Below are 27,953 nucleotides of genomic sequence, written 5' to 3'. Positions count from 1 at the left end.
TTTCAGGCATCAGGCATGTATAGGTATCACCCACAGGCCTGAATTCTTATTCATTTTGTTCAATGTCCCAAACAGCCTCATGAATACAATCACTGAGGACACAGAATTATCACAAACAATAGTGTCACACACACACAAGCAGCACGTATTCCGACAGATACCATCAGTAATGGCACAAACACAGGGACACTGGTGTTATATATGTAGGCCTCCAGTGCACACCGTCATACAATGTGCACACAGTGACAGACTCCCTCTAGAACAGGCACCTACCTGAGTCATGGAGTCATGGTGTATCCCCACACCATGTCTGACCCAGAAACATGGCCCCAAGCACCATGATACTCATTCTTCCATCAGATATCTCTTCTGCCTCCCCTCCCTCCCTGCCATCCCAAAATGATGGAGGCCAAGACACGAGTATAAACAATGCTTTATGGGCGTGGAGAAGTAAGCCTTCAGGTAATAAATAACTCGTACTCGCAATGGCAGGGCCGGGCAGCTGGGGCCAAATGGCCCTGGTCACAGGCGTTGGGAACTCTTTGAGAATGGTTAGGAGTTCGAGGGGGGTAGGGGGTGGCCAAGACAGAGGAAGCAGCAGCAGGTACGGATTCCCCCTTCCCCCGTGGCTCAGTCTTGCCCCTCAGCCAGGCCCAACCAGGCCAGGGAAGGGGAACAGGTATCAGGGCATCTTCTCTGGGGCCAGTGAGGGACTTGGCCTCCCGGGGCCTAGGTCTGGACCCCAGTCAGAAGGACAGGGCTGGTCCTGGAGAACAGGTGAGCTGAAAGAAAAGTGTGAGGTGAACTGGAAGGATCCTGGCTCTGCCCAGCTGGTGTGTCTGTCTCATTTCTGGGTACCTTTCTGCCCGCCTATCAGTGTCTGTCTCTCCATACCTTTCTCTCTCTCCGAGTTTCTACATTATCTAACTTTCTATATCTCATCTGCATGTAATCTGTGGCATTCTCTATGAGCGTTTCTCCTTGTTTCCTCAGAGAGCTCTCCCCTTGAGTCTATAAAAAGGTAGCTCAGTGTCTAAATTTCATGTCCCCACCTTTGTATCTCTATGTAACTCCTACACTCCTGGATCACCCAGACTCCAGGTCTTATTCGAGGGCTTTCTAAACTGAGGAGACACATTCGGTCAGTGGTTCTTGCTCTGTTACAGATATCAATGCCTGGGAGCTTCCAGGAATCCTGAAATCACTTCAGAATCTTTGGGGTGAGGCCCAGGCATCAATAGCTTTTAAAGATCTCCAGGTGATTAATCCAATGCTGCACATTGGATTAATGGGAAGGGAAATCAGTTTGGTGGGCCTTGAACAATCTTTGAAGGAAAAGAATAAAACAGAGCCCTAGAGCCCAGCCGGTGTGGTCCAATGGTTGAGCATCAACCCATAAACCAAGAGGTCTCCATTTCGATTTCTGGTTTCAGGCTCAATCCCCAGTAGGGGGAGGTGCAGGAGGCAGCCTATCCATGCGTTTCTCTCATTGATGTTTCTCTCTATATATCCCTCTCCCTTTCTCTCCCTAAAATCAATAAAAACATTTTTTAAAAGAATAAAATGGAATACATAGAAAATATCAGAGTGCATCATATGTAATAACTAGAGGCCTGGGTGTACTGGTGGGGTCCCTCGGCCTGACCTGCAGGGATCGGGCCAAAACCAGCTCTCCAACATCCCCCGAGGGGTCCCGGATCGTGAGAAGGTGCAGGCCAGGCCAAGGGACCCCACCAGTGCACGATCAGGCTGGGGAGGGATGGCGGGAGGGCTCCAGGGCGTATCCAGCCCATCTCGCCCAGTCCCAATCTGCTGGACCCCAGCAGCAAGCTAACCTACCGGTCGGAGCATCTGCCCCCTGGTGGTCAGTGCATGTCATAGCAACTGGTTGAAAGGTCGGACACTTAGCATATTAGACTTTCATTACATAGGATTGGTCCATGGAGATACAAAGCAGATGAGTGGGTGCCAAAGGCTGGAGAGAATGAGAAGTGACTGCTTAATGGGTAAGGAGTTTCCTTTTAAGGTAATGAAATGTTTTGGAATGAGACAGGGGTGGTGGTTGCACAATCTTGTGCAAGTACTGAATGACATACTTTAAGATGGCTAGATTTATCTTATATGAATGAATATCACCTCAATTAAAAAAAAAAGACTATTGGTGCTAAGAAAACATGTGTTTCAGTTTTATATGTGTGTGACTGTATTAGATCAACATATGTTTCCTCCAGCAGATTGCAGTCAACAAAGTGAAAAACCATCATCTTACTATATTTGATTCCTTGAGAGCAAACCCTGAAACAGACCCCCTGGGCTAAGCCCTGGGGGGGAGGGGTGTGTGAAGAGTATACTCATTCATTTCTGCATAGCCAGAGTCTTTAAAGGGATAAAAGGAAGAAAAAGAATAAACAGCCTTGTTTATGAGTCTTTACTAAGTGTAGGTCCCTGTTCTAAACACTTTACATGAATTAACTATTTATCTTCTCAACATCCACATGAGGCAGATGCTGTTACTGAGGAAATGAGGGCACAAGGTTAAATCAGAGTCACCTAGCTGTGACGTGACAGAGTCGGAGTTTACATGCAGGCAGCCTGGCTCTGGAGTCTGTGATCTGTCACTCCTTTCCTTCTCAGATGGAGAAGACAAATGCTGTACAAATAATAAGCTGAGACCACCAGCTAGAGGGAGTGACCCTGTCTGGGCTAAAGGTTCCTGCAGGACGAGTCATGTTAGCGGAGACCAGATGAGGAGTAGGAGCTGGTGTAAGAAAGGAGGCAGGAGGACAGGCGCACCCAACCGAGGCACAGCAGATGGAAAGGCCAGGATGGAAAAAAGAACTTACCCAGGACTCCTCTCTCTCAAATTCCATATGCATTCATCAGGAAGTAACGTTGGTTCTGCCTTCAGAGCATACCCAGTATGACCCCTTTTCCCCACAGCCGCTCTGGAAGTGCGATGGCTGGGAGGGGAGATGGGCATGAAGTGCAGCGGGAGCACTGGGAAGACACTCACACCCCTAGAGAAGTCAGGATGGACCACATCCTGTAGGGTCTTGCCAGCCTGTCAAGTCGTTTCGAACAAACAAGGCTTCCTGAAGGAAAGGGAGGAAGCGAGTGTGGAAAGGAGGAAAAGAACAGTGCTCCTGGCAGAAGAAGCAAAATGAGCAAAGACCCAGAAATACACAAAAGCTTTAGTGTGGCCACAGTGGCCTGAGAGGTGGAAAGAGATGCACGTTGAGGCAGGAAAGAGATGCAGAGTCAAACATCAGGCCGAGGAGCTTCAGCTGTGTCCCATGGACCCTGGGAGCCATGAATGGTTTTAAGCAAGAGGGACAGGATAGGATGTGCTTTATTTATTTTTTTAAAAATATATTTTGTTTATTTTTTACAGAGAGGAAGGGAGAGGGAGAGAGAGTTAGAAACATTGATGAGAGAGAAACATCAATCAGCTGCCTCCTGCACACCCCCTACTTGGGTTGTGCCCGCAACCAAGGTACATGCCCTTGACCGGAATCGAACCTGGGACCTTTCAGTCTGCAGACCGACACTCTATCCACTGAGCCAAACCGGTTAGGGCAGGATGTGCTTGAGAAAGACCCAATGGCTACATCAAGAGGGCACAAGACTGGAGACAGAAACTAGGGAGGATACAGAACCTATACACACCTCAACACCTCCTCTGTCCCCCTCTCCCCCCCCCCCCCCCCGCCAGATGATGGTATTGTCCACCATCATCTCTCACCTTCACTTTGCAGTAGCCTGCTCATTGGTCTTCCAGGTCATGCCCTCCACACAGTCCCCCACTATGTGCAGTAAGAGGGACCCTATGAACATCCAAATCAGATCCCATCCCTCCTCTGCTCAGAGCCCTCCTATGGCTCCCACCCCATCCAGCATATAAGCCAGAGTCCTCCCTGTGGCTCACAAGGCCCTAATTGATCTGCTTCCCTCCACTTCTGACCTCATGTCCTGCTGTACCACCCCCTCAACACACACATGTACACACACACACACACACACACACACACACACTCCACTCCAGCCACATGAGCTTCCTTGGTGTTCTTCACTCATGCCAGGCAGAGCACTGCCGCAGGGCCTTTGCACTGGCTGTTTTCTGCCTAGAACACTCTTTTTTTTTTTTTTTTTTTTTTTTAATATATTTTATTGATTTTTTACAGAGAGGAAGAGAGAGGGATAGAGAGTCAGAAACATCGATGAGAGAGAAACATCGACCAGCTGCCTCCTGCACACCCCCTACTGGGGATGTGCCCGCAACCAAGTTACATGCCCTTGACCGGAATCGAACCCGGGACCTTTGAGTCCGCAGGCCGACGCTCTATCCACTGAGCCAAACCGGTTTCGGCCTGCCTAGAACACTCTTTCCCCAGATCCCCATATAACCTTCTCCCTTACCTTCTTTGAGTCTTTGCCCAAACGTCACCTTCTCGCCCTGGCCGGTTTGCTCAGTAGTTAGAACATCAGCCCAAAGGTCTTGGGTTTAATTCCCAGTCAAGGGCACATTATCTGGATTTCAAGTTCACTCCCCAGCCAGGTTGGGGTGCGTGAGGGAAGCAACCAATCAATATCTCTCTCTCACATCAAGGTTTCTCTCTCGCTTTCCACCCCCTCCTCCCTCCCCTCCACTCTCTCTAGAAAAATCAATGGAAAAAATATCCTTGGTTGAGGATTAAAAAAAAAGTCACCTTCTCAGTAGGGCCTTGCCTTATCTTCCTGTTCAAAATTCCATTCCTCCACTCTCCACCCCTCCTTGCCCTGCATAGCTCTTATCTCCCTAATGGCTATATAATTTACTTATGTATCTTGTTCATTGTCTGTCTCCTCCATGAAGGCAGCGATTTTCAAAAATACATTTTTATTGATTTCAGAGAGGAAGGGAGAGAGAGATAGAAACTTCAATGATGAAAGAATGAAAGAGAATCATCGATCGGCTGTCTCCTGCACACCCCACACTGGGGATCTAGCCCAACCGGGCATGTGCCCTGACCGGGAATCGAACCATGACCTACTGGTTCATAGGTCAATGCTCAACCACTGAGCCATGCTGGCTAGGCTGAAGGCAGGGATTTTGTGTTTCATGAGTGGCTTACACAGGGCCTGGCACCTGTAGATGCTCAATGAATATTTGAGGAACTATGAATGGGAGGGTCAGAGGTCCAGGCCAGACTTCCCCTGGCCGGGAAGATGGTCCCTTTAACTCAAGGGGAGTTTTTGCATTTTTCTTTCGCCGTTTCTCTTGTCACCTTTCCTTTTCTGTGTCTCTATCCTGTTCCATAGTCCCCCTTGCCGGGAGACCACCCCTGCAGTCCCTGAGTCCCCAGTATCCCACCTGGCTCCGCAGGTCTCAGCAGCCACAGGGCTGAGGGGCCACGGCCTGGGCACTCCGAGGCTGCCGCAGCTGGCGAAGGGAAGCATCACCGTACTGAATGCCTGAGCCCATCCTCTCGGGGTCGAGCTCACCTGGGAGCGAGGGGAGAGGTCAGGATGGGTCCCTTGGAAACCTCTGGCCCCTACCTTCCACTCCCACTCCCACTCCGGTCAGTCTGGGCCTCACCTGAGTCGATCTTGTTCAGGATGGTGCGGGCACACTTCAGGAAAGCCTCCTCCACGTTCTCCCCTGTGAGAGCACTGGTTTCCAGGAACATTAGCTCTGGGGGCAGACGCTCAGAAGGTCAGGGCCTCAGTCAATCCCCATCCTCCACTCCAACCCTGACCTGCTGCCTCTCACTGTTCCTCAAACATGCCACCTTTGCCCTCACTCCTGGCCTTTGTACACACCATTCCCCTGCCATGAGTGCCCTTCTCCCCAGGTACTCACCTAGCTCTTCCTTCAGAGCTCAGATCACAAATCTCCTCCCCCAGAAAGTCCTCCCTGACCTCCCAGGATGGGTCAGGTGCCTCCTCAGCCTCCCATGGGCCCCTGTGTCTCCCCCAGCCTGGTGCTGATCCCTCTGGGTTACCACTGTCTGGAAATGCGCCTGCCTGCCCACCTACCCCACACTGGACTGTGAGCTAGGCCCACGGCTGTCTTCATCACCATGTCCTTAGCACCGTCTAGCAAGGCCCAGGCCCACTATAGTTCACCCATCAGTCATATGACAAGGCCTCAAAGTAAATTAAGAGCCAGAATTGAAACTCGCATCTTTCTGATGGCAAAACCTCCTCTAACCCTGCAGGTTACAAACTGGAAGAACATGAACAGTCCCTAAGCCAGCAGACATTTGGCCAACACAATATTTTCAAATGGGTTTGTACTTGCATACCTTTTTTTTAAAAAAAATTTTATTTTTACAGAGAGGAAGGGAGAGGGATAGAGAGTTAGAAACATCGATGAGAGAGAAACATCGATCAGCTGCCTCCTGCACACCTCCCCACTGGGGATGTGCCCACAAGCAAGGTACATGCCCTTGACCAGAATCGAACCTGGGACCCTTGAGACCACAGGCCGACGCTCTATCCACTGAGCCAAACCGGTTAGGGCTTGCATACCTTTTAACAGGCTGTCAGTCTTGTACACTCCACTGATGCCAGTGCCTGCTAACGTGGGTCAACCCCGACCTATCTCCTTTAATCACAAAACATGCCTGTCCCCTAGGGCCATTGGAGTTTGCAGTTTCTAGCTTACACCCATACCCCGTGCCCTCGCCATGGTGGTGGAAACCTTCTTAGCAGCCAGCACTATCAAGTACCCACTCCATCCAGGTGGTGCTAAAGGCTTTCCATGAACCATGCCCCTTAACCAGCATGCCGGATGTGAGACAGAAACATTGTGAGCCCCCCTTTCTAGACAAGGAAACTGAGGACCAGAGCAGTCACAAGATACACACGTGGCAACACTCAGATTTGAACTCAGACCTCTCTAAACCTCCACATTCTCCTGCTGGACACGGCCACAGAGAGCCAGAAGGTCCACGGCCCCAGGGGACTGTCCCCGTCCCTGTCACCCTATGGCTCACCCTATGGCTCTCACCGTTCTCCTGGGCAAAGCGGGAGGCCTCCAGGAAAGTGACCTCACGCTCCAGGTCCAGGTCCTTCTTGTTGCCACAGAGGATGACCACGATGTTGGGGCTAGCCAGTGTGCGGGCGTCTGTCAGCCAAGCAGCCAGCGAGTTGTAAGTCTCCCGGCTGTGGAGAAGGAAAAAAAAGGGAGGTGGTGCAGGAGAGGGGCCACCCAGATCCTACCCCATCCATGTCATACACCTACCTGGTGATGTCGTACACCAGCAGGGCTCCAGCCGCCCCTCGGTAATAACTCCGTGTCACGGACCTGGGGGGCCAGAGGGACCCAGTCACCTCACAGGCTGGGGTCTGCCCCAAGACTGCCCCCTTCTGTATAGAGAGACTGGTGGTTTGGAGGCCCCCTTCACTGCTGGCCCTTCCCCCAAAACCTGGCATGATCTGGTCTCACTACAATGCCTCTCTGTCTCACAGTCACTATCTCCCTCAACCTCTACATCACTTAGCTCTTTGTCTGCCTCTGAGTCTTTCTCTGTCTTTGACTCTCCTGTGTCTCTGTCTTTCTGTATTCCTTCATTGGTCTGTGTCTTTCTCTCTGTCTCTGTTGGTGTGTGTGTGTGCGCGTGTGCGCGCGCGTGTGTGTGTGTGTGTGTGTGTGTGTTTAAATCTCTATTCTGTCTCTGTCTCACTCATGCTCACCATTCATTCATTCATTCATTCATTCAACATTTTCTGTCATCTCCCTTTTGCCTAGTCCTGGCCAGATGCTATGCAACTACATCTGCTTATCCCTCTTCTGCTGTGTCTGGGGGAGGCCCCCTTCCCAGGGTGGCCAACTGTCTGCATCTCCCTGTGCCACCAGTCTGGGTCCTCTAGAACCCATGCAATCATCCTGCAGCATTTATTGAGCACTTACTGCAAACCCGGTTTGTGCCGCACACCTGTCATTCCTTCGCCCGCTGTCTCTGGCCTGGCGTCTGTGCGGCTCACACAGTAAACGAACACACGACTATTAACTTAGCAGCTCTTCTTCATGGACGGCATTCCCTTGTTTCTCTCTGTCTCTTCCTCAGACTCGGGGCTTCTCTATGTCTATCACCTTTCTCCACACATTTCCTGAAGACACACTGTGCACTGAGCTCTATGCATTACTCTCTCTGCCCCAACACAAAGATCTCTCCATCTCTCTGCTGTCCCTGTCCCCCTCTCCCTGTCGTTGTTCTGTCTCGTTTATCTTTCTCTTCTTCTCAGTCTCTGTCTCTCTCTCTCCTTCTCTGTTTATCTCTTTCAAGTGTCCCTTTCTCTTTCTGTTTTAGTCACTCTCTTTCCACCTCTACCCTCTGATGCCCACCCAGGTATCTTTCTCTTCAGGCTTGGTCTCTCCCTGGCTCTCTCACCCTTTATTATGCTTCTTTCTCAGTCTCTTTTCCTCTCCCTGTCTCTGTCATCCTCTCTCCAGGCTCCTCCTCGCTTTGGCTGTATGTACCTGCTACTCCGTCTCTGTCTCTCTCCCTCTGCCTTGCTTGCCCTCTCAGTACCCCCTTGCTCCTATCGTTGTTGTATCTCCAAGTGTCTCTGCACACCTCTCTCTCCCATTTCCTCTCCTCTCTCCTCCCCCACCCCCACCCCCACTGTCTCTCTCTCCTCGGGAGCCCAGCCCACTTACCGAAACCGCTCCTGGCCAGCTGTGTCCCAAATCTGCAGTTTCACAGTCTTCCCACCCACGTTAACTACCCGAGATCCGAATTCCACTCCGATCGTGTGGTTCGAGTCCTGTTTGACTGGGAGTAGTGGGAGGGCAAAAAGAGGCAGTGTAGGGGCTCAGAGGATTCCCTGTCCTCCAAGGCCCCCTCAATCCATTCTCATTGCTGGGGAGACTGAGGCTCAAGGAGGAACTAGCAAAGAGCATACACCATAGCAAGAACCAGCAGCCAGCACTGGGGTTGCATCTATGGGCAGTTCTGCCCCTGCCCATCCACCCATTGCCCACTTAGTCACACCATGCCCATACCCATCATTCAGTGCTCCCGGGACCACTCCCAGACACTCACATTTATTCTCAATGAACTGATGAAGAAGACATGATTTGCCAGTTCCTGCACTGCCAATCACCAGGAATTTGAAGAGGAAGTCTGAGCAGATGGGGCCAAAGTCAGGGAAATCCAGACAAAGAGAAACATACAGGAGAAAATATGGAAACCAAGAGGCCATTACAGTTACAGGGAAACAAACACAAGCAGAGTAGTGGGTAACAATAATAGAAAATTCTTATATAATGTTTACCATGTACCAGACACAGTTCTGAAGTTCTTTACCTACATCAACAACTCACTTAATCCTCGGGAAAATTCTATGAGGGAGTTGTACTAATAATTATCCCCATTTTCCAGATGAGGAAACTGAGGCCAGAAAGGCTAACTCTTGCCCAAGGGCTCCCAGCTAGGCAAAGCTGGTATCAAACCCAGGCCAACTGGCTCCAGAGTCCAAGATCTTAGCTATTACATGCTAAGGCCTCTTTTATCGAGGACTACAATCTCACCCTTGCCCCTCATGACTTCACCTCCTACCACTCTGACTCATTAATTCCACTCTAGCCTCTGGCTTCCAGTCTACTGCCTGAGGATGACAAGCTGCTTCCCGCCTCGGGGTCTTTGCACTTGTTGCCTATGCTTTTCTCTATTTGTTAAATGAATGCTGCTCCCTCTGACTCCTCAACCAGTGATCTTTCTACTGCATCCTGTCCTCCCACCTCCTATCCATCCATCCTGATTTTCCAATTCTAAGTCCCTCCTTCCTTTCCCTCTACCCAAGGCCCTGCCCCTATTCTCAAGCTTGAAGCCCACCCCTTGCCACTAGTCCCACCCCATAATTCAAAGACAGCTCATCCCCAACCCCATTCCAGACCTCTCAAGCCAGAGCAGTCACAGGGTCCAGAGCATCCCTTCAGGAAACCCTTAGCCCATCAAACTCGACCCCGGCTATTCAGCCCTGCCCCAACCACGCAGGCTCCGCCCCGACATTTTAAGGCCCACCCTCCCCCTCAATGCCCACCCTGATCCATCATGACTGGCCTCCCTCAAATCCCGCCCCAAACTATTAAACACATAACCAGACCCGCAGGCCCCGCCCAAATCGATTAAGCTCAGCCTGATACCCACTAAACCCCTCCCAGCACCCACTAGGCCCTGCCCCATATACCAGACCCCGCCCCCTGACTAAAGCCCCGCCCCATCCCGCAGGCCGCATCCTTCCTGGGCCCGGACACCCGACCGCAGCTTACGCCCAGAATCCTCACCGTAGGTCTCGGCCATGACTCGGTCGTGGCCGCTTAGGGCCGCAATATGGCGCCGCGACCGCGCCTGCTCCAGCCGCTCCACTCCGGCTGCAGCCCCGGCTTCTTCCTACTCCTGGAGCCCGGCGCCGCCACTTCCGCCTCCACCCGCCTCCGGCGCGACCCCTAGGGCCTCAGGATACCCGGCCACACTTCCCAAAGACAGCGATTGGCGGATTTGGCGGCCAGGGGGCGGGACATAAGGCACGGATGGACGGTGTGAGAGAGGACGAGCCGAAAGAGGCGGAGCCAAGACAAGCGATTGGCGGAGCAAGTGGGAAGGGGCGGTGCAGATGCTTAGCCGAGCGAAGAAACGGATTTGGTCAGGAGTTGGGGGGCCAAGTCGAGACTCCACATTGGGTAGAAGCGGACTGGGGGGCGGGGATATGGGTGCAAAGAAGAGGGTAAGGGCCGGATTGATTCAAGAGCCAAGCAAGTACGATTTCTGACCTCAGAGTCAGGAAGGATGAATATTGGGGGGATACGCGCAGGTTAACCACCTCCTTCCTCCCTTTGCAGATAATCTTCCAAGAAGACCTCTGCTCTGCGACTGATGTCTTCCTCAAGATCCAACTGGCTCATTCCCAATAGTTTCACATCGTTCCATTTATTGGTTTAGAAGACACTACAATTCCCTATTGGGCTGTTCAGATTGTGTGCGACATCTAAGTTTAGGAGCCCATCTCGGGTACCCAGCTTAGAGCAAAATGCTTTTAGTCAGTGAAATTCTACCTAGCAACCATTGACGTTACCGCAGTCAGTGGGTGATTGGCCAGACTCAGGAACCTGGGGACCCATTTCCTTTATACCAGTAGATCCCCACCACAAAGACCACAGAGACTCGCAGTTTGTACTTGGCTGATGTATTTGCATAAAGCTGGGAGAAATAAAGAGCAGGGACAGCGGTAGGCTGAGCTCACTGGCAGTAGAAATCCCATTTCTGGAAAAGAGAAAGGGAAAACAGTGGGGACAAAACCAGTGGTCACACCACAACGGATCTAGGGGTTTTAGCAAAGGCTGTAGCCTTAGGGGCCAAGTTTGGCCACACAAGAGCAATGCAAAATAGCCCAGAGCCCTGTAATCTTGCACCTCTCAACTGCAACAGGACTTAGAAATCATGCCCCAATTTACAGATGAGAAAATTGAGGCAGAAAACTTGTCTCAATATACACAGCTACGTTTCCAGGCAGCCAAAGGTAAGAAGCCTTTTAGCCCATTATCAAAACCCAAGGATCCTCCCTCCAGATCCCTGCCAGCCCCCAACACTCACATCTGTCTTCACATCGATTTTGCCAGGTTTCAGGGAATGGTCCTCCCGTACAATGCTACTGGGGAAAAAGCCCAGGCGAGCAGCCAGGTCTCCATAATAATCTCCCTGAACCTGGGGAAAAGGGGTTTAAAAGCCGGGGTCTGAGAAAATGGCAAGCTCGCAACTGCTACTAAAGATCTTTGTACTATGCCGTAACTGGTTTGGCTCAGTGGATAGAGCATTGGCCTGTGGACTGAAAGGTCCCAGGTTCGATTCCGGTCAAGGGCATGTACCTTGGTTGCGAGCACATCCCCAGTGGGGGGTGTACAAGAGGCAGCTGATCGATGTTTCTCTTTCATCGATGTTTCTAACTCTCTATCCCTCTCCCTTCCTCTCTGTAAAAAATCAATAAAATATATTTTTTTAAAAAAATCTTTGTACTAGCTCTTCAGGGATCTCCACGTGGTTGACTCCATCCTTGTCAATCAGATCTCAGCTTAAAGTCACCTGTTCTGAAGCCTCCCTGACCACCTGATATAGTCACCCATTCACTCACATTCATTTTCAAAGAAGCACATTTGCTAGTATCTTTGATGGTTTGTCTTCTTACATTAGAATAAAAGGGATTATTTGCACCTTGGCCAGTAAGCTCAGTTGTTAGAGTGCCTTGTGCCTGGGAGAATCGAGGATTCAACTCCTGGCCAAGGACACGTACCTGGGTTACAGGTTTGATCCCCAGCCCTGGTCAGGGAGCGTGTGGAAGTCACCTCATCTGTTTGTCTCTCACATCGATGTTTCTCCCTCCTCCCCACCTCCTCCTTTATACTCCCTCTAAAAATCAATGGAAAAAATATGCTCACTCCTTGGATGAGGATTATTTGCTACTAGGGGCCCGGTGCAAATTCGTGCACTGGGGGGGGAAGGGGGTCCTCTCAGCCCGGCCTGCGCCCTCTCGCAGTCCTGGATCCCTCTTGCAGTCTGGGATCCTTAGCGCAGCCACAGGAGAGGCTAGAGCCTCTCCTGCCACTGCGCTTGCCAGCGTGAGCCCAGCTTCTGGCTGAGCGGCACTCCCCCTGTGGAAGCGCACTGACCACGTGTGGACAGCTCCTGCGTTGAGCGTCTGCCCCCAGGTGGTCAGTGTGCATCAAAGCAAGCGGCCGTTCTGGTCATTCTTCCAGAATGGTCGCTTAGGCTTTTATTATATAGACTAGAGGCCTGGTGCATGAAATTCATGCACTCGGGGTGGGGTGGGCGTCCCTCAGCCTGGCCTGCGCCCTCTTGCAGTGCAGGAGCCTTTGGGGGATGCCCAGGGAGTGGGCCTAAGCCGTCAGTAGGACATCCTTAACACTGCCATGGAGGCAGGAGAGGTCCCCGCCACCACCACTGTGCTCGCCAGCTCAGTGCTTCGGGCTGAGCAGCCTCCCCCTGTGGGACCACACTGATCACCAGGGGGCAGCTCCTGCGTTGAGCATCTGCCCCCTGGTGGTCAGTGTGCATCTGTGCAACCAGTCGTTCTGTTTAATCAATTTAGATATTAGCCTTTTATACATGGGATTATATCTTCAGTGCCTAGAACAGAACTTGGCACCATAGGAGGTGCCCTATAATTATTGCTAAACAAAGTAAAAGTAGATCACAATAGTACCCCTAAACTCTATTTCAGTTCACCTCTCAAATTTTTCCTTTATGTGGAAAATTAGGGTGCACTCCCACACCAGCCCCATACCCCTTCTTCTATTCTCCCAAGACTCACGCTGCCTCCCCAGAAGAGCCGACCACGGCCCTTCAGCTTAGAGAAGACATACACAACTTGGCCCCTGTGTATGGTCAGGAAACGGCAGTCGGGGGCTACGTAGTCCTGAAGAGCCACAGCCATGGAGATGGGGTCTGGGGAAGGAATATAAGGGGATGATAACACCCTCCACTCAGGCTGGCAATCCAAGCCCCCCCACCCCCAACCCCAACTCTTACGGCTGCATTCCTCATCAGCACACAGCTTCCAGTCAGCCAGCTTGGGCATGGGGCGGCCCCCAACAGTAGGTCCTGAGAAGGCAGACAGCAAGATGATGACACCGAGGAACATCCTGGGCCAAGTCATCATGGACTATGAGCCGGAGAGTGACTAAGCAGGGAATGGGGTCTCCGATATCCTCCTGCCCTCCCTCTTTACAGCAGTACAAGGAATCCTGTGTTCTCGGTCTTGTCCCTGCCCTAAACCAGTCCCAAATTTCGCCCACACCACCTAGAGGCTGCTACCCAGCCAGAACCATTTCAAGGACAGGGTGAGGGCTTCCCACCCAAGGAAATGCCTAGAGCTCCGAAGCTGCCCAGGCCACTCTACGTGATAGCTACCCCCTCAGCAGTCAGAGGCCCAGACAGGCAGGCTGAGATATTCAATTCCATCTTCTCCAGTTGGCTTGGGTACCCAGCTTGGAATTTCCTGTGCTGAGGGACAGAACAGGCAGCCCTTTGATTGCCAGGAACAGCGCCAGCTCTCAAGTACTGAGTGAATATTGTATGTTGGACCTTAGGCTAGATGTACGTTGCCATGACCATTATTTATCCTCACCAGTCACTTCCTGACTGAGTGACCTGGGCTAAGCTATATTCTCCTTTTGGAGTCTCACCTTTCTCATCTGTACAATAGAGATAATAAAAACTAATTCTTTATAAAGCATTCACCATTTAATTACCATATTTTTCCATGTGTAAGACTCCCCTTCTCCCCTTTTCCAACCCAAAATTAAGAAATCAATATTTTCAACATTTTGCTGGTTTTCCTCTTAAAGCCTTCTTTTTTGGCATCTTAAGGAGTTGTAATTCCTGTTTTCTCCACTGACTGATCATACACTCAGAGGGAGGTCCAAATTGTCTCTCTGCAGCTCTATTTCCATGCTCTTTTGCATAGCTAATTACATTGTTTGAATTTTGCCGAGTAAGACAATTGCTTACCAGTATTTATCTTTTTATTTTTGACATCTTTATAGGCTCAGTATGCTCCAGTCCCTGTTGCATCTGTGCACTCTCCACCTCCAATTATGGCACCAGCTGACGTCAGTAACAATAAAGCTGTTGATTGGAGGAAGCCTGTTTGAAAAGGTATGGGCAGCTATGCACCCACATGGCTCCCTCCTGGACTGACTTCCGTGTATTAAAATGCCCCTTGATTTTCAGTCTAATGATTTTAGAAAAAATAGCACCTTATACACGGAAAAATATGGTATGTACTTATTGACTCCAATGAATACCCCATTTTGTGTGGACATAGAAGCGTAGAGCCTTAAAGTTGTCCACAAGGTTATAGAGCCAGGAAGTGCAGGGGCTAGATTTGGCTCCAGGCCCATACTGAGTTTGGAGTTCAGTTGCCCAGTGTTAGAATAATAAAGTGGAGAATTTGAATTCAAGGCTCACTTCTAAATTGTGCTTCAAATCAGACAGCCATGTGGTGAGATCATTCTCCTGGGCATCCAGCTTTCCCCAGGCATCCTCACCTTTGGGACATGTCCAAATTTTCTTAGCGGGGGCGGGGGGGAAGAGGATAAATAGTCTCGAGTGGAGAATTCATCGGGGCATGTAAAACATACCCAACACCCAGCAACAAGTATCATGAGAACATTCAACAGCTCTACTTAAATGTCAGCTCCTCCAAGGGGCCTTCCCGAATCACCCAGTAGTCACTGTTCCCCAGCCTCACCCTCTCATCACTCTATGACGTTTTGCTGGTACAGTGCCTGAAATCAGCTTGTCTATTTTATTCACCACTGTATATCCTATACCAAAAACAGTATTTAGCACAGGAAAAGTACTCAGCAAGTATCTGCTGAATTTATTGAGTGCTTGCTAAGTGCCTGGCAGTGGAGAGTGACAGTACAAATACCCCAGTATTAACATAGATTCCTCTTTACACAAGAAAATGAGTGGGTGAAGGGATAGCTAGAAATGTCTGCATGTCCCCCGTGCAGACAGCAGACTCGGATCTCCTGACCACAGAACCAGTGCGGTGGGCAAGATGTTCCCACTTGCCATCTGTAATAACACTGTGTCTTATAGTAAAGGGGACCATCTTTCTCCTTCCAATCTTTCAGATCTTACTGGGAGAAAGCCTGCATTTGGTGTTACAGGTCTCATCACTTCACTGATGTTCCTCTTTAATGATAAGACCAGAGGAGAGATAGGTGTGGGCTAGCCTTGGCAGGAAAAATATTCAGAGAATGTAAGCCTATGTCCTATTGCACTTGTTTTTGTGGTTCATTTTGTGCTTCTGTCAAATAATCTTATTTTCCCATCTATATGGTATGAGAAAGGGTCTGAAGCAATATTTTTTTTTGAGTCAATATAAAATTCTCCAGGTTAGGTGTGTAACAGACGGTTAAGGAAGACCCTCTATTCCATCTTCCTTTATCCACAGCTTCAGCTGCAAACATGATTGTCCAGCCAGAGACTACATTTCCCAGACTCCCCTGCAAGGGAGTGAGCTGTGTTTGTGCCAACATCTGGTTGGTAGTTTCCCATGTGTGATCAAATCCGTCCGGGCCTCCTGTTAGTAGCAGTGGCATCCTCCTGAATTCTAGACTGAAGCTCCATCAGGGGTTACAAACTTGAACTCAAGTGTCTCAAACCCAGACTGCCATTCCTACTATCCTTCCAATGATTTCATGAGCACCTAATTAATTCCCTTCTTTCTTCCTGAAGTACCCAGGGTGGGACTGTTGCTGTAACAGAAGGCACTTTGTGAAGATTAGAAACAGGCAAAGAAAAACGTCTTCCTTAACGCTCTATAGTGTTAGAAAATGAACGGTCTACAAAGTGACTGGGGTGCCATTAAAGGTGGCATCCTGGTGCAGTATAGAACCTGTCCAACTGTACGTGGTAGCCTGGGTTTCAATTTCCTGCACTGAATGCTGACAGACAAAATAGAAATCTGCCAAGGCAGTAAAGGTGACTTCATCTCGGACAGTATTATCACATACTCTGCTTTCCCGAGGTTGCAGATGAGGTCTAAAAATTCAGGCTACTCTGATATACAGGAAAGGGAACCATAGAGGACAAGAAAATAAAAACAACAAACTGTTGTAGAAAATCAAACATAAAAAACAGTTTAATTCCAGCCTAACAGCGCCAGGTGCAATGTCTGGGGACAGACTCTGGGTACAATGCTGTGTGACCACTCACTCACACACGTGGCTCCAAGAAGGCCCCCGAGGGGGACTTACCTTCAGGGGGCCGAGCCAAGGGGAAGAGGGAAGGCCCCCAAACAGGAGGTAGGGGCAAGCATGGGGAAAAGGTGTTACTTCTTGGCAAAGGAGATCTTCATGGCGTTGTTCTGGGTGATCTTAAAGCCCTGTAGGGCATCGCGAGCAGCCCCTGCCTGAACCTCATTGTCAAACTCCACAAAGGCGATGTCGTGCCGCCCTGGGACCAGCCGGACCTCCTTGAAGCCAGGGAACCTGAGAGAAGGGAACAGGTCTCAGGGATCTAGAATCGGCAGTTCCTCCTAACATTTTGGCATTTGGTGGGCAGAGACCAGGATGGTGCTAAACATCCTATAATAAAGAGGATGGCCATAATAACAAAGAATTACCCATTCCTACATATATATAATGCTAAGTTGAAAACCCCTAATATAAATAAGTGCACACATTGTGAACATTATCATTTAATGAGAAATTTTAACACGAACTCCTACACAACCATATCCTAGATCAAGCCACCAAACACGGGCCGCCCCGTCACTTCGTCCTCTCATAACCAACCTTTCTTCACTCCAGAAATAACCACTCCCCTGACCTTTAGGATCTGCTGTTTCTTTCATTTCCCTCTTCTCATTCCCTACTTCCTTCCCCATTAGGCAACCATCCTCATGTTGACTGGGTATCCTTTTACCCATCAGTATTCTTACATGTTTTGTTCTGTGGACATGGTAAACATGTAGTATTGCTTTTTTTATCCAGTTTCTCAAAATCTCCTCTCAGCACTATTTTAAAGAATCGTGCCTGCGGCACTCTGTTCCTTCTAATGCTGCAGACACCATGGTGAGCATCACCTCTGACTTCTTTTGCGTAGGCTAATTCCCCACCATGACCACTGTGAGGAATGTCCCATCTATACCCCTTGGGACTCATGTTAAGAATTTATTGCCCTAGCTGCTTTGGCTCAGTGGATAGAGCATTGGCCTGAGGACTGAATGGTCCCAGGTTTGATTCCAGTCAAGGGCACATGCCTGGGTTGTGGGCTCGATCTCCAGTAGGGGGCATGCAGGAGGCAGCATATCAATGATTCTCTTCCATCATTGATGTTTCTCTCTCTTTCTCTCTGAATTCAGTAAAACAAACACACACACACACACTAGAGGCCCAGTGCACAAAATTCGTGCACGGGGGTGTGTGTCCCTCAGCCCAGCCTGCACCCTCTCCAATCTTGGACCCTTCTAGGGATGTCCGACTGCCTGTTTAGGCCCGATCCTACCTGTCCTCTCACAATCCAGGACTGCTGGGTCCCAACTGCCTGCCCTGCCTTCCTGATTGCCCCTAACCGCTTCTGTCTGCCAGCCTGATCAACCCTAACCACTCCCCTGCCAGCCTGATTGATGCCTAACTGCTCCCCTGCAAGCCTGTTTGCCCCTAAGTGCCCTCCCCCGCAGGCCCAGTCGCCCCCAACTTCCCTCCTCTGCCGGCCTGGTCACCCCTAACTGCCCTCCCTTGCAGGCCTGGTCCCTCCCAACTACCCTCCCCTGCTGGCCATCTTGTGGCAGCCACCTTGTGTCCACATGGAGACAGCCATCTTGTTGTTGGAGTGATAGTCAATTTGCACATTACTCTTTTATTAGATAAGATTATTAGATAGGATTATTAGATAGGATAGAGGCCTGGTGCATGGGTGGGGCCCAGCTGGTTTGCCCTGAAGGGTGTCCTGGATCAGGGTGGGGGTTCCCTTGGGGCGTGGGGCAGCCTGGGTGAGGGGCCTGTGGTGGTTTGCAGGCCGGCCACGCCCCCCGGCAACCCAAGCGGAGGCCCTGGGATTTATTTATCTTCTATAATTGAAACTTTGTAGCCTTGAGCAGAGCCAAGCCTCCTCCGTGGCCGCAGCCATTTTTGTTGGGATTTATTTATCTTCTATAATTGAAACTTTGTAGCCTTAAGCAGAGGCCAAGGCAGGCCAGGACAGGCAGAAAGCTTGGCTTCCTCCATTGCCAGGGAAACCCAAGCCTCGTGCTCTCTCCGTGGCCGCAGACATCTTGGTTGGGTTAATTTGCATACTCGCTCCTGATTGGCTGGTGGGTGTAGCGGAGGTGCAGTGAATTTGCATATCACTCTTTTATTAAACACACACACACACACACACACACACACACACATATAAATAAATAAAACAAAAATAATTTCTTTGAGGACCTGACTGGTGTTGCTAAATGGCTGGAACATCAGCCCACTAACTGAAGGATTTCGGATTTGCATCCCAGTCAAGGGCAAGTACCTAGGTCTGGACGCATGGGGAAGTCAACTAATCAATGTGTCTCTCACATCAGTGTTTCTCTCTCTCCCCCCATCCTCCTCTACCTTCTACTCTCTCTAAAAAAAAAAAAAAAAAAAAAAAAAAAAAAAAGCAAAAAAAAAAAAAAAAAATCCCAGACTGGTTTGGCTCAGTGGACAGAGCACCAGCCTGCGGACTGAAGGGTCCCGGGTTCAATTCCGGTCAAGGGCATGTACCTTGGTTGAGGGCACATCCCCAGTGGGGGGTGTGCAGGAGGCAGCTGATTGATGTTTCTCTCATCGATGTTTCTCTCATTGATGTTTCTAACTCTCTATCCCTCTCTCTTCCTCTCTCTGAAAAAATCAATAAAATATATTAAAAAAAAAAATCAATGGAAAAAATATCCTTAGGTAAGGATTTAAAAATATTTCTTTAGGGCCTTTCTGGCAGTGACAACCTCCCCATAACATGCCTTTTGTTAAAGATCTTCTTCATCCCTCTCCAGAAGAGAAGAGGAAACACAAGAAGTGCTTGGTGCAGAGCCCAGTTATTTCATGGATGTGAAATGCCCAGATGCTGTAAAATCACCACTGTCTTTAGCCAGTGTGTGTGCTGGCTGTTCCACTGTGCTGTCAACATATAGGAGGAAAAGCAAGGCTGACAGAGGAGGCTCCTCCAAAAGAGAGCAGCACTAAAGCACCTAAATCAGCCCTGGCTAGGGTGGTTCAATTGGTTAGGCATCTTCCTGTGCACTGAAAGGTTGCTGGTTCAATTCCAGGTCAGGGCACACACCCAGGTTTCAAGCTGGATCCCCACTGGGGTTTGTGCAGGAGGCAGCTGATTGTTATTCCGCTCTCACATTGATGTTTCTCTCTCTCTAAAATTCAATTTAAAAAAATTTTTAAATAGAAATAAATAAATAAAAGCATCTAAATCAAGATGAGTGGGGAACCACTCCAACACATTTTGGATGAAGACACACACCTTAACTTCACTAAGCTGTAAACGGTTACCCTGCACAACGATTGCAGAGTATACATGCCATCAGCAGGGCATGAGGTTCAAACCTCCCCACCTCCCACGCTCGCTGGCATACTGATTTTTGCAAGTCTGGCCAGTGTTCAATGAGGTCTTTTTTACATGTACCTTGAATTCTACAGATAGAAAGCTGAGGCCCAGAGCCTCTCTATCCCCACGAAGGTGGAGGACAGCATACACACTTTGGCCACTGCTGACCCTAAGCTTTATCACCACCACACCCCATGGGTTGTGGGCCTGACCCCAGCCTTCTCTTTTTCCATATCTGGTCCCTGCCCCACCTGCAAAGCCTAAGCAGACACAGGACTCCACTAGCAGAATTCTGAGGCCTGTCCCCATGGTGCCACTTTCTGGCCATCACCCTCTGGCCCCTGCCCAACCACAGGCCCCACTTACTGATTGAAAAGCATGGACAGCATGAGCTCATTGGTCTCCTCTGGCAGGTTGGTGAGGAACAAGATGTGATTCGGTGGGTTTTCTGAAAGCTATAGGGAAGAGACAGGAGCCCGTGAGTATAATGGGGGTGGGTTGGGTCTGCTGACTTCTGCTCTCCCCCCCCCCCCCCCACTCTGCTCGAATCCTTTCTCCACTTCACACCCTCTAGACCATGAGCCACATGAAAGCACTGCTATATCCAGAGCAGGTGCTTGTTATAAGATCACTGAGCATGAATCCAGGTGCTGGCTGCTGCTCCAGCCTCACCGGACCTTCCAAAGCTCCTCCAACAAATACGCCAATCCCTTGCTGCTCCAGGGCCTCGTACTCATCCTCCAACAGCACCTCCTCAGGGAGGCTTACCCAGACCACCCACACTAAAACAGCGCCCCTTCGGTTCCCATGTTCTGACTATTTATACGAGACCCCAGGAGGACTAGACACTTACAGGCTGAGCAGGTGGCATCTGCCCTGGCATAAGCTGCTGTGGGGGCATGGCCCCCGGTGGTATCTGGCCAGGTGCGAGGCCTGGAGGTGGGATCATGCCAGGGGGTGGCATGTAGGGAGGCTGGCCTGGCATGTGGTGCATGATGCGGGGCGCCTGAGTCATCGGCGGCATGCCCTGTGGAGAGGGAGGGCTGGACTGAGTGGGTGGTTGACAGGGGGAGGAAACCTGCTTTCAGTGTCATTAGGAAGCGCAGTGGAGAAAAGGTTGTTAGAGGAAATCCAGGTGTAAGACACAGGGAGAAAAGCCCAGACTTAGGAAGAGGTAAAAAAGGCAAAGGACACCAAGAGAAACAAATGGAGCAAAACAGACCCAGCGTCAATGGGAATGTCAAATAAGAAAGTTAAAAGAAATTTTTTTAATATAAACAAAATTAGTCAGTGCAACCTAACTTTGTCTGTAGATATATGCATGGAAAAAAAAGAAACAGGAAAAAATTCAAAGTATTAACAATAGTTAACTAAAAGAAGTGGGAATAAACATTGTAATGAGAACACTATACTTTCACGTCTAAGAATAAACTTTAAGGAAAAACCAAAGAAACAGATCCAGAGTCCTAAAGAGAAAAAAGAAACAATGGAAGGCAGGTACGGTCAAGGCAGGTACAGAAAGAAGTGAGAAGGGTGGCAGCGAGGGGAAGAAAGCAGACAGCAGGATGACACAACACATGCACCGAGGGGACAGGGCTGCGGGAGCGGGAATCACACCTTGACAGTGAAAGATGGACAGAAAGCTGGACACAGAAGAGGGGACAGTAACCAAACACCATTCCTGATGCCATCAGTGCACACAGGACAAATACATGATTTGGTGACAAATGCATCAGTGAGCCACCAGGAAAGTAGAGACCTGAAGACCTACAGTGGATGCAATTCATCATCTTTTCTTTCATACTATGTGCTTCTGTATCCGGTTTAGAAAACAGGATGCTTCTACTTTTCATGCCTCACACAGGTCATGAAGGCATTTTCCTGTTTTCTTCCAAAACCTTTATGGTTTTAGCTGTCACATTCGGATATATGATTAGTCTCAAATTAACTTACATCTAGTTGAGGTAGAGTAATTTTTTCCCCTTACGGATATCCAATTAGTCCAGCATCATTTTCTAAGAAAAAAAAAATCCCTTCCCCACTGGATTGCAGCATTAGCTTCATGTTGAGTAACCACATGTGTGGATCTGGGTCTGCACTCTACTCTGCCCCACTGGTCTTCCAATACCACACCACCCTGACCACTGCAGCAGGCTCCCCCAGCTTTATCCTCCTCGCCTATCTTGCTTTGCCTGCCCACAGACCTTGAGAATCAGGCTGTTAGTGTCCCCAAAAATTCCTATTGGGGTTCTGATTGGTATTGTTGACTTTTAGATCAATCTGGGGAGAAGTGACATCTTAACAACAGGGAGCTTCTCCAGCCATCTGCTGAGACCGTCTCCAATTTCTCTCAGCAGTGTTCTGTAGTGCAGTGTGTGTGTGTGTGTGTGTGTGTGTGTGTGTGTGTGCGTGTGTGTGTAAGGGGAGGGTTGCACACCTTTTGTTGGATTGACTCCTCAGAGCTAGTTTCTGTTTGAAGTCTACATGTGTGTGGCTAGCATACAGAAATAAAGCTTATTTTTTCCACATTGACTTTACACCTGGCAACCTTGCTAAATTAAATCCACTTATTAATCCCAACTGTTGCTTAGTAAATTCCTCTAAATCTCCTACACAGAGAACAACATCAATATCATGGAGAGAGAGACCAATGCCTGGGACACAAAGAAAGATCCTAAGGAAGAATCTGGCAAGCAGGGACAGTATTTCTGAAGTGGAAACACCATCATCTAGAGACCAGCACGCAACCTAGACAAGGAAATGGAAGGGGGGTGGTGTCTGAATCCCCAAGTGGAGATCCCTCCCCTGCTCCTCCCCCAGACAGGCTCCATAGCAGAGAAAGGCCTGGTGATGAGGGGGCCTTTGCTTACCGGGACAGGCCCCGGGACGGCCCCCACTACAGGGGTGGCTGCCCCGCCCTGCACGGCCTTCTTTGCAGCTGGGGTCTCCTGGCTCTTGGGCTTCCTCTTCTCCCGCTTACGGTCACGCTCCACAAAAGTGCCCTTCATCTTGGCAATGATATCCGAGTCGGTCTTGGCATACTGGATACGCTGCCAACAGAGAGCCAAAGGGTTAAGAGTGGACTTTGGAGTCAATTGCCTGGGTACAAAAGTAGACCTTACCAGGACACCTCAGTAAATAACGTTAAAGAAATTACTGCGCCCAGTTGGTGTGGCTCAGTGGTTGAGCGTTGACCTATGAACCAGGAGGTCATGGTTCAATTCCTGGTCAGGGCATATGCCCGGGTTGTGGGCTCGATATCCAGTGGGGGCCGTGTAGGTGGCAATCAATGATTCTCTTTCATCACTGATATTTCTCTCTCTCCCCCTCTCCCTTCCTCTCTGAAATCAGTAATATATTTTTTTAAAAAAGAAATCACTGGGCTTCAACCCTCGATCTGTAGAACAGGGTTGTGGTATTTCCCACTTCAAAGAATGGCTGTGAGGACTACATGAGTTAAAGCTCTCTGAACACTACCTACCTGACTCATCTTTAGCATTTAGTGGGGTGCTGGAATTCTGAAGGGAAAATGTGACAGCCCTGAGCATCAGGCCACAGGTGGCAGCTCCAGGGGATAAGCCAGGACAAGAGCACTCTGCAGGGGCTTCCAGCCAACTCCCTACATTTAGTCCCCAAGCTAAACCACATTCACTCAGCTGTTTGGCATCTTTAAAAGCCCTGCCCCTCATCTAGCTTCTTCAGTGGGAAAGAGAAGACAGAAGATTAAGAAGTGAACTGGAGCCCTGGCTGGTGTGGCTCGGTTGGTTGGGTGTTGTCCTGTGCACCAAAAAGATCGCGGGTTTGGGCATATGCCTGGGGTTTCGGGTTCCATCTCTGGTGGGGGCATATCCCTGGGATTTTGGGTTCCATCCCTGGTGGGGGTGTGCAGGAGGCAGCCAATTGATGTTTCTCTCTCACATCAATGTTTCTCTTTCTCTGAAATCAACAGAAACACAAAATAAAATTAAAAAGAAGTGAATTGGAGAAGTATTAAGAAGAATTCAGCCGAAACCGGTTTGGCTCAGTGGATAGAGCGTCGGCCTGCGGACTGAGGGGTCCCAGGTTTGATTCCGGTCAAGGGCATGTACATTGGTTGTGGGCACATCCCCGGTAGGGGGTGTGCAGGAGGCAGCTGGTCGATGTTTCTCTCTCATCGATGTTTCTTTTCAGAGAAGGTGTCCAGGAAAAAGAAAAGAAGTGACACTGGTGAAGAGAGGGAGCCTTGTGAGACATCTAGGGAAAGAGTGTTCTAGCAAAGGGAACAGTCATCAAAGAACTAAGGTGTGCATGAGGTGTTCAAGGAACAGCAAGGAGGCCAATGTGCATGAGGGAAGAGAAAAGGTCACAGAGCAAAAGAACAGAGGACTGCAGGGAGGATCCTGTCTTTTCCTAAGGAAGCTAGGAGCTGTAGGTATTATAAGCGTGGGGTGCTTCACAAGGAGCAGTGTGGCCATGGTACAGCCTGTGGGGAGCAGGGGTTGAAGCAGGGAGACCTTCGGGCAGGCCACTGCCACAGTCCTAACTAGGGAGAGTGGTGGCTGGGCCCAGGTTGGGGACAGCTGGTGGGTGTTTTGAAGGTAGAGTTGACAAGACTCCCTGAAAAAAACTCACACATGCCTGAGCGCTTGGTATGGTCCAAGCAGTTAGTACGAACATCTGCAATCCAGCCAACTTTCTCTCATCCCAGCCTGCCTGGGAGCCTGACCCAGCCTCTCCTTCCCACTGGACCCTAAATTCTCTCCTCCAATCCACTCTATCCAAGAGCCACAGGCATCTCCCGGCCTGAACCTTTCCATGGCTCTGCAGCACCCTGGGAGTCACTTCCACTTTCAGGACAAACTTTGGTCATGGTCTGCAGGCCATGCCCTCCCCACTCCTCCTGCCATCACTCCAGCCAAATGAACTTGACTCGCTTCCTCAATTACATATGCTCTTGGTTATCTCTGGGCCTTAGTCCACATGATCTCTCTGCCTAACACTCTTTTTCCCTCTACTTTCCCTGCTAACACTTCTTCAAGTCTCACCTCATCCAAAAAGCCTTCCCGGAACCCCCAGCCTCATTGAGATGCCTCTCCTAAGCTTGTCTAGACTCCTGAGTAGTCACCATCTGGTGACAGACTTGTCTCTCTCACAGCACTGTGAGCCTAAGAGGGCAGGGCAAAGGTTCCCTTAGGTACTGTGTGACCCACACCCTAGTACAGTGAACAGTAAATGTGAGGAACAGCAAGAGAAACTCCTGTCCTAAGGAACTGGAATACAGGTGACAGGAGATCCAGGCTCATCCTGTCTCCTCTAGCACCTCACACACAAGTGCACACGTACCCTCCACACCCACAGTGCTCACCATGGGCTTGTCGTAGAAGGGGAAACCCTGCATGGAGCGCAGGGCGTTGGTGGCACTGCTGACCTCCTTGAAGATGACAAAGGCTTGGCCCCTCATCTTCAGGCTCCGTGACACCAGGATATCCAGGATCTGGCCAAACTGGGAGAAGATAGCATACAGGGACTTCTTCAGCTCTGCAGTGGGGGGAAGAAAGGTCCATGGGTGACTAGAGGCCTTGGCACCACGCCTGGGTCTTAAGCTCCCGTTTTCAGAGGAAAGTGCAGCCCAGAAGGGAAACATCAGCCAACGAAGAACGCCCAGAACACCATGGGTCAGCAATCCCGCAAGAGCCAGCAGTAGGGGCGTGCAGGAGGCAGTCGATCAATGATTCTCTCTCATCATTGATGTTTATCTCTCTCTCTCTCCCTTCCTCTCTGAAATCAATAAAAATATATTTTAAAAAAACCAAAAGAATCAAGTTCTTAAGCAGAATTCCAGTGGTGACATCAACTACTTTTCTTTACTGTGCGACCCCTGGGCAAGTCACATCACCCCTGAGTCTCAATTTCCTAATCTGAGAAATGGGAACAATAACTACTTCCTGTAGAGTTGTTGTGAAAATTAAATATAATTAAGACATGTATCAGCACCTGGTATAGAGTGTTACTCATCACTGTTCATTTCATTTTGAAATGAAACATTTTTGTTCACTGAAAACACGACACTGACTAAGCCAGCCCCAGTTCTTGCTCTCTTGTAGCTCACAGGCCAGTGGAGAGACAGCTCTCTAACAGCCCAGAACCATCAGGGCTTGGGATGTGGGAGGATGAGGCATCTGAGGAGAAAGAAGATGGGGAGGGGCTCCTGGAGGAGGGGTCCTTTAAGGATGAGCGACAGTGACCACGTTAATGGACAGAATGGAAGGTGAACTGGGGGAGTGTTAAAGAGGAAGCAGCATGTGCAAAGACGGAGGCGTTAACTCTAGTATTCTGCCTGAAAGAGATGGCTGCAGAAGATACCAAGTAGATGCTGGGGAATGAAAGAGGGGCCGGCTCGTGCGAGATGGCCTGGAGCCTGGCCTCCTTCGAGAACTCACCATCCTTCTTGATCTTCTCGTTGAGGTTGTTGATATAAATAGTATGGTTGGGTCGGGTCTCGGGAACTGCCATGGAGGGAGGTGCCGCGGGAGGGCTGAAAGAATGAAAAAGGTTAACTTCAGCCCCGGGTTTCTCAAAATCCTTTGACCGAAGGCGGGCTTAACAGGCTCCCCGGGGATTTTCCTTCCAGGAAGACGTCAGGTGAGGCGGGGAGGAGGGAAGACAGGAGCACAGTTTGGAAAACAAAGCGAAAGCAGGACCCCTCTTCTCCCGCGTGGTGAGGGGAAATATCGAGGTTTACTTCCAGTCCCAGGATGCTCTACGCGACTTAATAGACTGAGCGTTAGGTGATTCCCATTGGCCCACGCGCTCACAGGGCGGCGCAGGAAAAAGAACCCGGATGTAAGCGCCAGTTAAAGGAGGGGCGAGTTTGGGGTGCCTAGACCACGCGCAGCAGGAAAATAATTTCTCCACACGAGGTACGGGAAGAAACGGGCGCCAAGCGCTCCGCCCGCCCGCCCGCCTTGGCCGCCTGCGCCCTCAATTACTTACCAATGGAGCTACAGGTCCGGCTAGCGGCTGCTTCTGCGTTTCTGAAGGCCGAGCGCGAGGCTCTCTCCGGGCTCCGCCTTTCTCGTTCTGCAAGCCAATCCGCGCGCGGCAGTTTGGTAGCTTGACCAATCAGAGTAAGTCTCGCCCGACTTTGCCAATCAAATCTCGGGACAGATCTTGACATTCTCGACCCAAAATTTGCCAATCAAAAGGGCACTTGAGTTCCCGCCTCAGGAGAAAAACTCCGCCAATCCCCCACGCAAGCCCTCAGACCAATCAGTGAAGAGTGCGTTTCTGGCCAATAGGGTCGCGGCTCGCGCGGCGTTCTCTCCGGAGGCGTCCTTTGGAAGCCCCGCCTCTCCCCTGCGGGCCTGCGCTCTGTCACGTGGTCGCTAAAGGGGCGGGGACCCACGCCAGTTCCTACACGTTGGATGGGAAAGGCTGTGTGCGGAGGCCGCCATTTTGGGGGTGGGAGGTGCGCCGTACATTCTGACTCCATTCCCTATCCCACCGGAATCGCGGCTCCCCACGGCCTCCGATCTCTGAGCCTTCCCATCCCACCACAGACTTTTCCTGTTGCGTTCTGATTCCAAGACCTTCTCCACAACTGGGCCATTTTTCCTGCCTGGTGTCCTTCTGACCTCTTGACCTCTGACTCAAAGGTCAGCTGGAAGGTTGCAAACTCGGGCCTGGGATGTGAGGGGGGACTGAGCCTAAATTCTTACCTGATCTTTAGCCTTGGGCCTCTAAATCCCGCCCTTTAGCCCTTTTGCACTCGCTTGCTTTTTTCTCGATTCCTTTATTCTACTCGGGATTTAATTTTTTTAAATACCCCAGATTTTACAAAGCGCGGCAGTAGAATAAAAAACTGAGTTTCTTTTCATA

The 27,953-nt window shown here is 50.1% G+C and overlaps 3 protein-coding genes across 4 annotated transcripts; all 3 read right to left on the bottom strand.

Moving 5' to 3' along the window:
* Positions 1-416: 416 nt before the first annotated feature.
* On the bottom strand, positions 417-10,523 carry RAB4B (RAB4B, member RAS oncogene family). Of its 2 annotated transcripts, XM_008139573.3 has the most exons (8): positions 10,274-10,523; positions 9,030-9,110; positions 8,645-8,759; positions 7,226-7,288; positions 6,992-7,146; positions 5,576-5,671; positions 5,351-5,481; positions 417-782 (listed from the first exon to the last, which is right to left on the bottom strand). In XM_008139573.3, the coding sequence occupies exons 1-7, from the start codon at positions 10,287-10,289 to the stop codon at positions 5,366-5,368; spliced, it is 642 nt and encodes a 213-aa protein (XP_008137795.1). In that variant the 5' UTR covers positions 10,290-10,523; the 3' UTR covers positions 417-782; positions 5,351-5,365. The 2 variants fall into 2 exon arrangements, with proteins under 2 accessions (XP_008137795.1, XP_054566874.1); XM_054710899.1 differs by lacking the exons at positions 8,645-8,759; positions 10,274-10,523 and having other exon boundaries at positions 9,030-9,108.
* Positions 10,524-11,162: 639 nt separating this feature from the next.
* On the bottom strand, positions 11,163-13,706 carry MIA (MIA SH3 domain containing). The gene is made up of 4 exons (XM_008139574.3): positions 13,530-13,706; positions 13,312-13,445; positions 11,580-11,690; positions 11,163-11,249 (listed from the first exon to the last, which is right to left on the bottom strand). The coding sequence occupies exons 1-4, from the start codon at positions 13,657-13,659 to the stop codon at positions 11,226-11,228; spliced, it is 399 nt and encodes a 132-aa protein (XP_008137796.1). The 5' UTR covers positions 13,660-13,706; the 3' UTR covers positions 11,163-11,225.
* Positions 13,707-16,628: 2,922 nt separating this feature from the next.
* SNRPA (small nuclear ribonucleoprotein polypeptide A) lies at positions 16,629-27,299 on the bottom strand. Its single transcript, XM_008139577.3, has 7 exons — positions 27,069-27,299; positions 26,516-26,610; positions 25,441-25,613; positions 22,967-23,146; positions 20,950-21,123; positions 20,463-20,551; positions 16,629-17,005 (listed from the first exon to the last, which is right to left on the bottom strand). Exons 2-7 carry the CDS (start codon positions 26,586-26,588, stop codon positions 16,846-16,848), a joined length of 849 nt encoding a protein of 282 aa, XP_008137799.1. The 5' UTR covers positions 26,589-26,610; positions 27,069-27,299; the 3' UTR covers positions 16,629-16,845.
* Positions 27,300-27,953: the final 654 nt, after the last annotated feature.

The sequence above is a fragment of the Eptesicus fuscus genome, chromosome 21 (genome assembly GCF_027574615.1).
Source record: "Eptesicus fuscus isolate TK198812 chromosome 21, DD_ASM_mEF_20220401, whole genome shotgun sequence".
NCBI lineage: Eukaryota > Metazoa > Chordata > Mammalia > Chiroptera > Vespertilionidae > Eptesicus > Eptesicus fuscus.
The sequence above is the reverse complement of the archived record's forward strand: the minus strand, read 5'-3'. Positions and strand labels throughout refer to the sequence as shown.

Coding starts and splice junctions, on each gene's coding strand:
- RAB4B (XM_008139573.3), bottom strand. Junction 7,147..7,225: donor CTGGTGTACGACATCACCAG/GTAGGTGTATGA, acceptor CCTTCTCCACAG/CCGGGAGACTTACAACTCGC. Junction 5,482..5,575: donor CCTGAACAAGATCGACTCAG/GTGAGGCCCAGA, acceptor CCTCGCTCCCAG/GTGAGCTCGACCCCGAGAGG.
- MIA (XM_008139574.3), bottom strand. CDS start 13,659: ATGATGACTTGGCCCAGGATGTTCCTCGGTGTCATCATCTTGCTGTCT. Junction 11,691..13,311: donor GGCTCTTCTGGGGAGGCAGC/GTGAGTCTTGGG, acceptor CCTTTTCCCCAG/GTTCAGGGAGATTATTATGG. Junction 11,250..11,579: donor AAATCGATGTGAAGACAGAT/GTGAGTGTTGGG, acceptor TCTCTTTTCCAG/AAATGGGATTTCTACTGCCA.
- SNRPA (XM_008139577.3), bottom strand. CDS start 26,588: ATGGCAGTTCCCGAGACCCGACCCAACCATACTATTTATATCAACAAC. Junction 25,614..26,515: donor CGAGAAGATCAAGAAGGATG/GTGAGTTCTCGA, acceptor CCCCCACTGCAG/AGCTGAAGAAGTCCCTGTAT. Junction 17,006..20,462: donor CTGTCCATGCTTTTCAATCA/GTAAGTGGGGCC, acceptor CCCTTCTCTCAG/GTTCCCTGGCTTCAAGGAGG.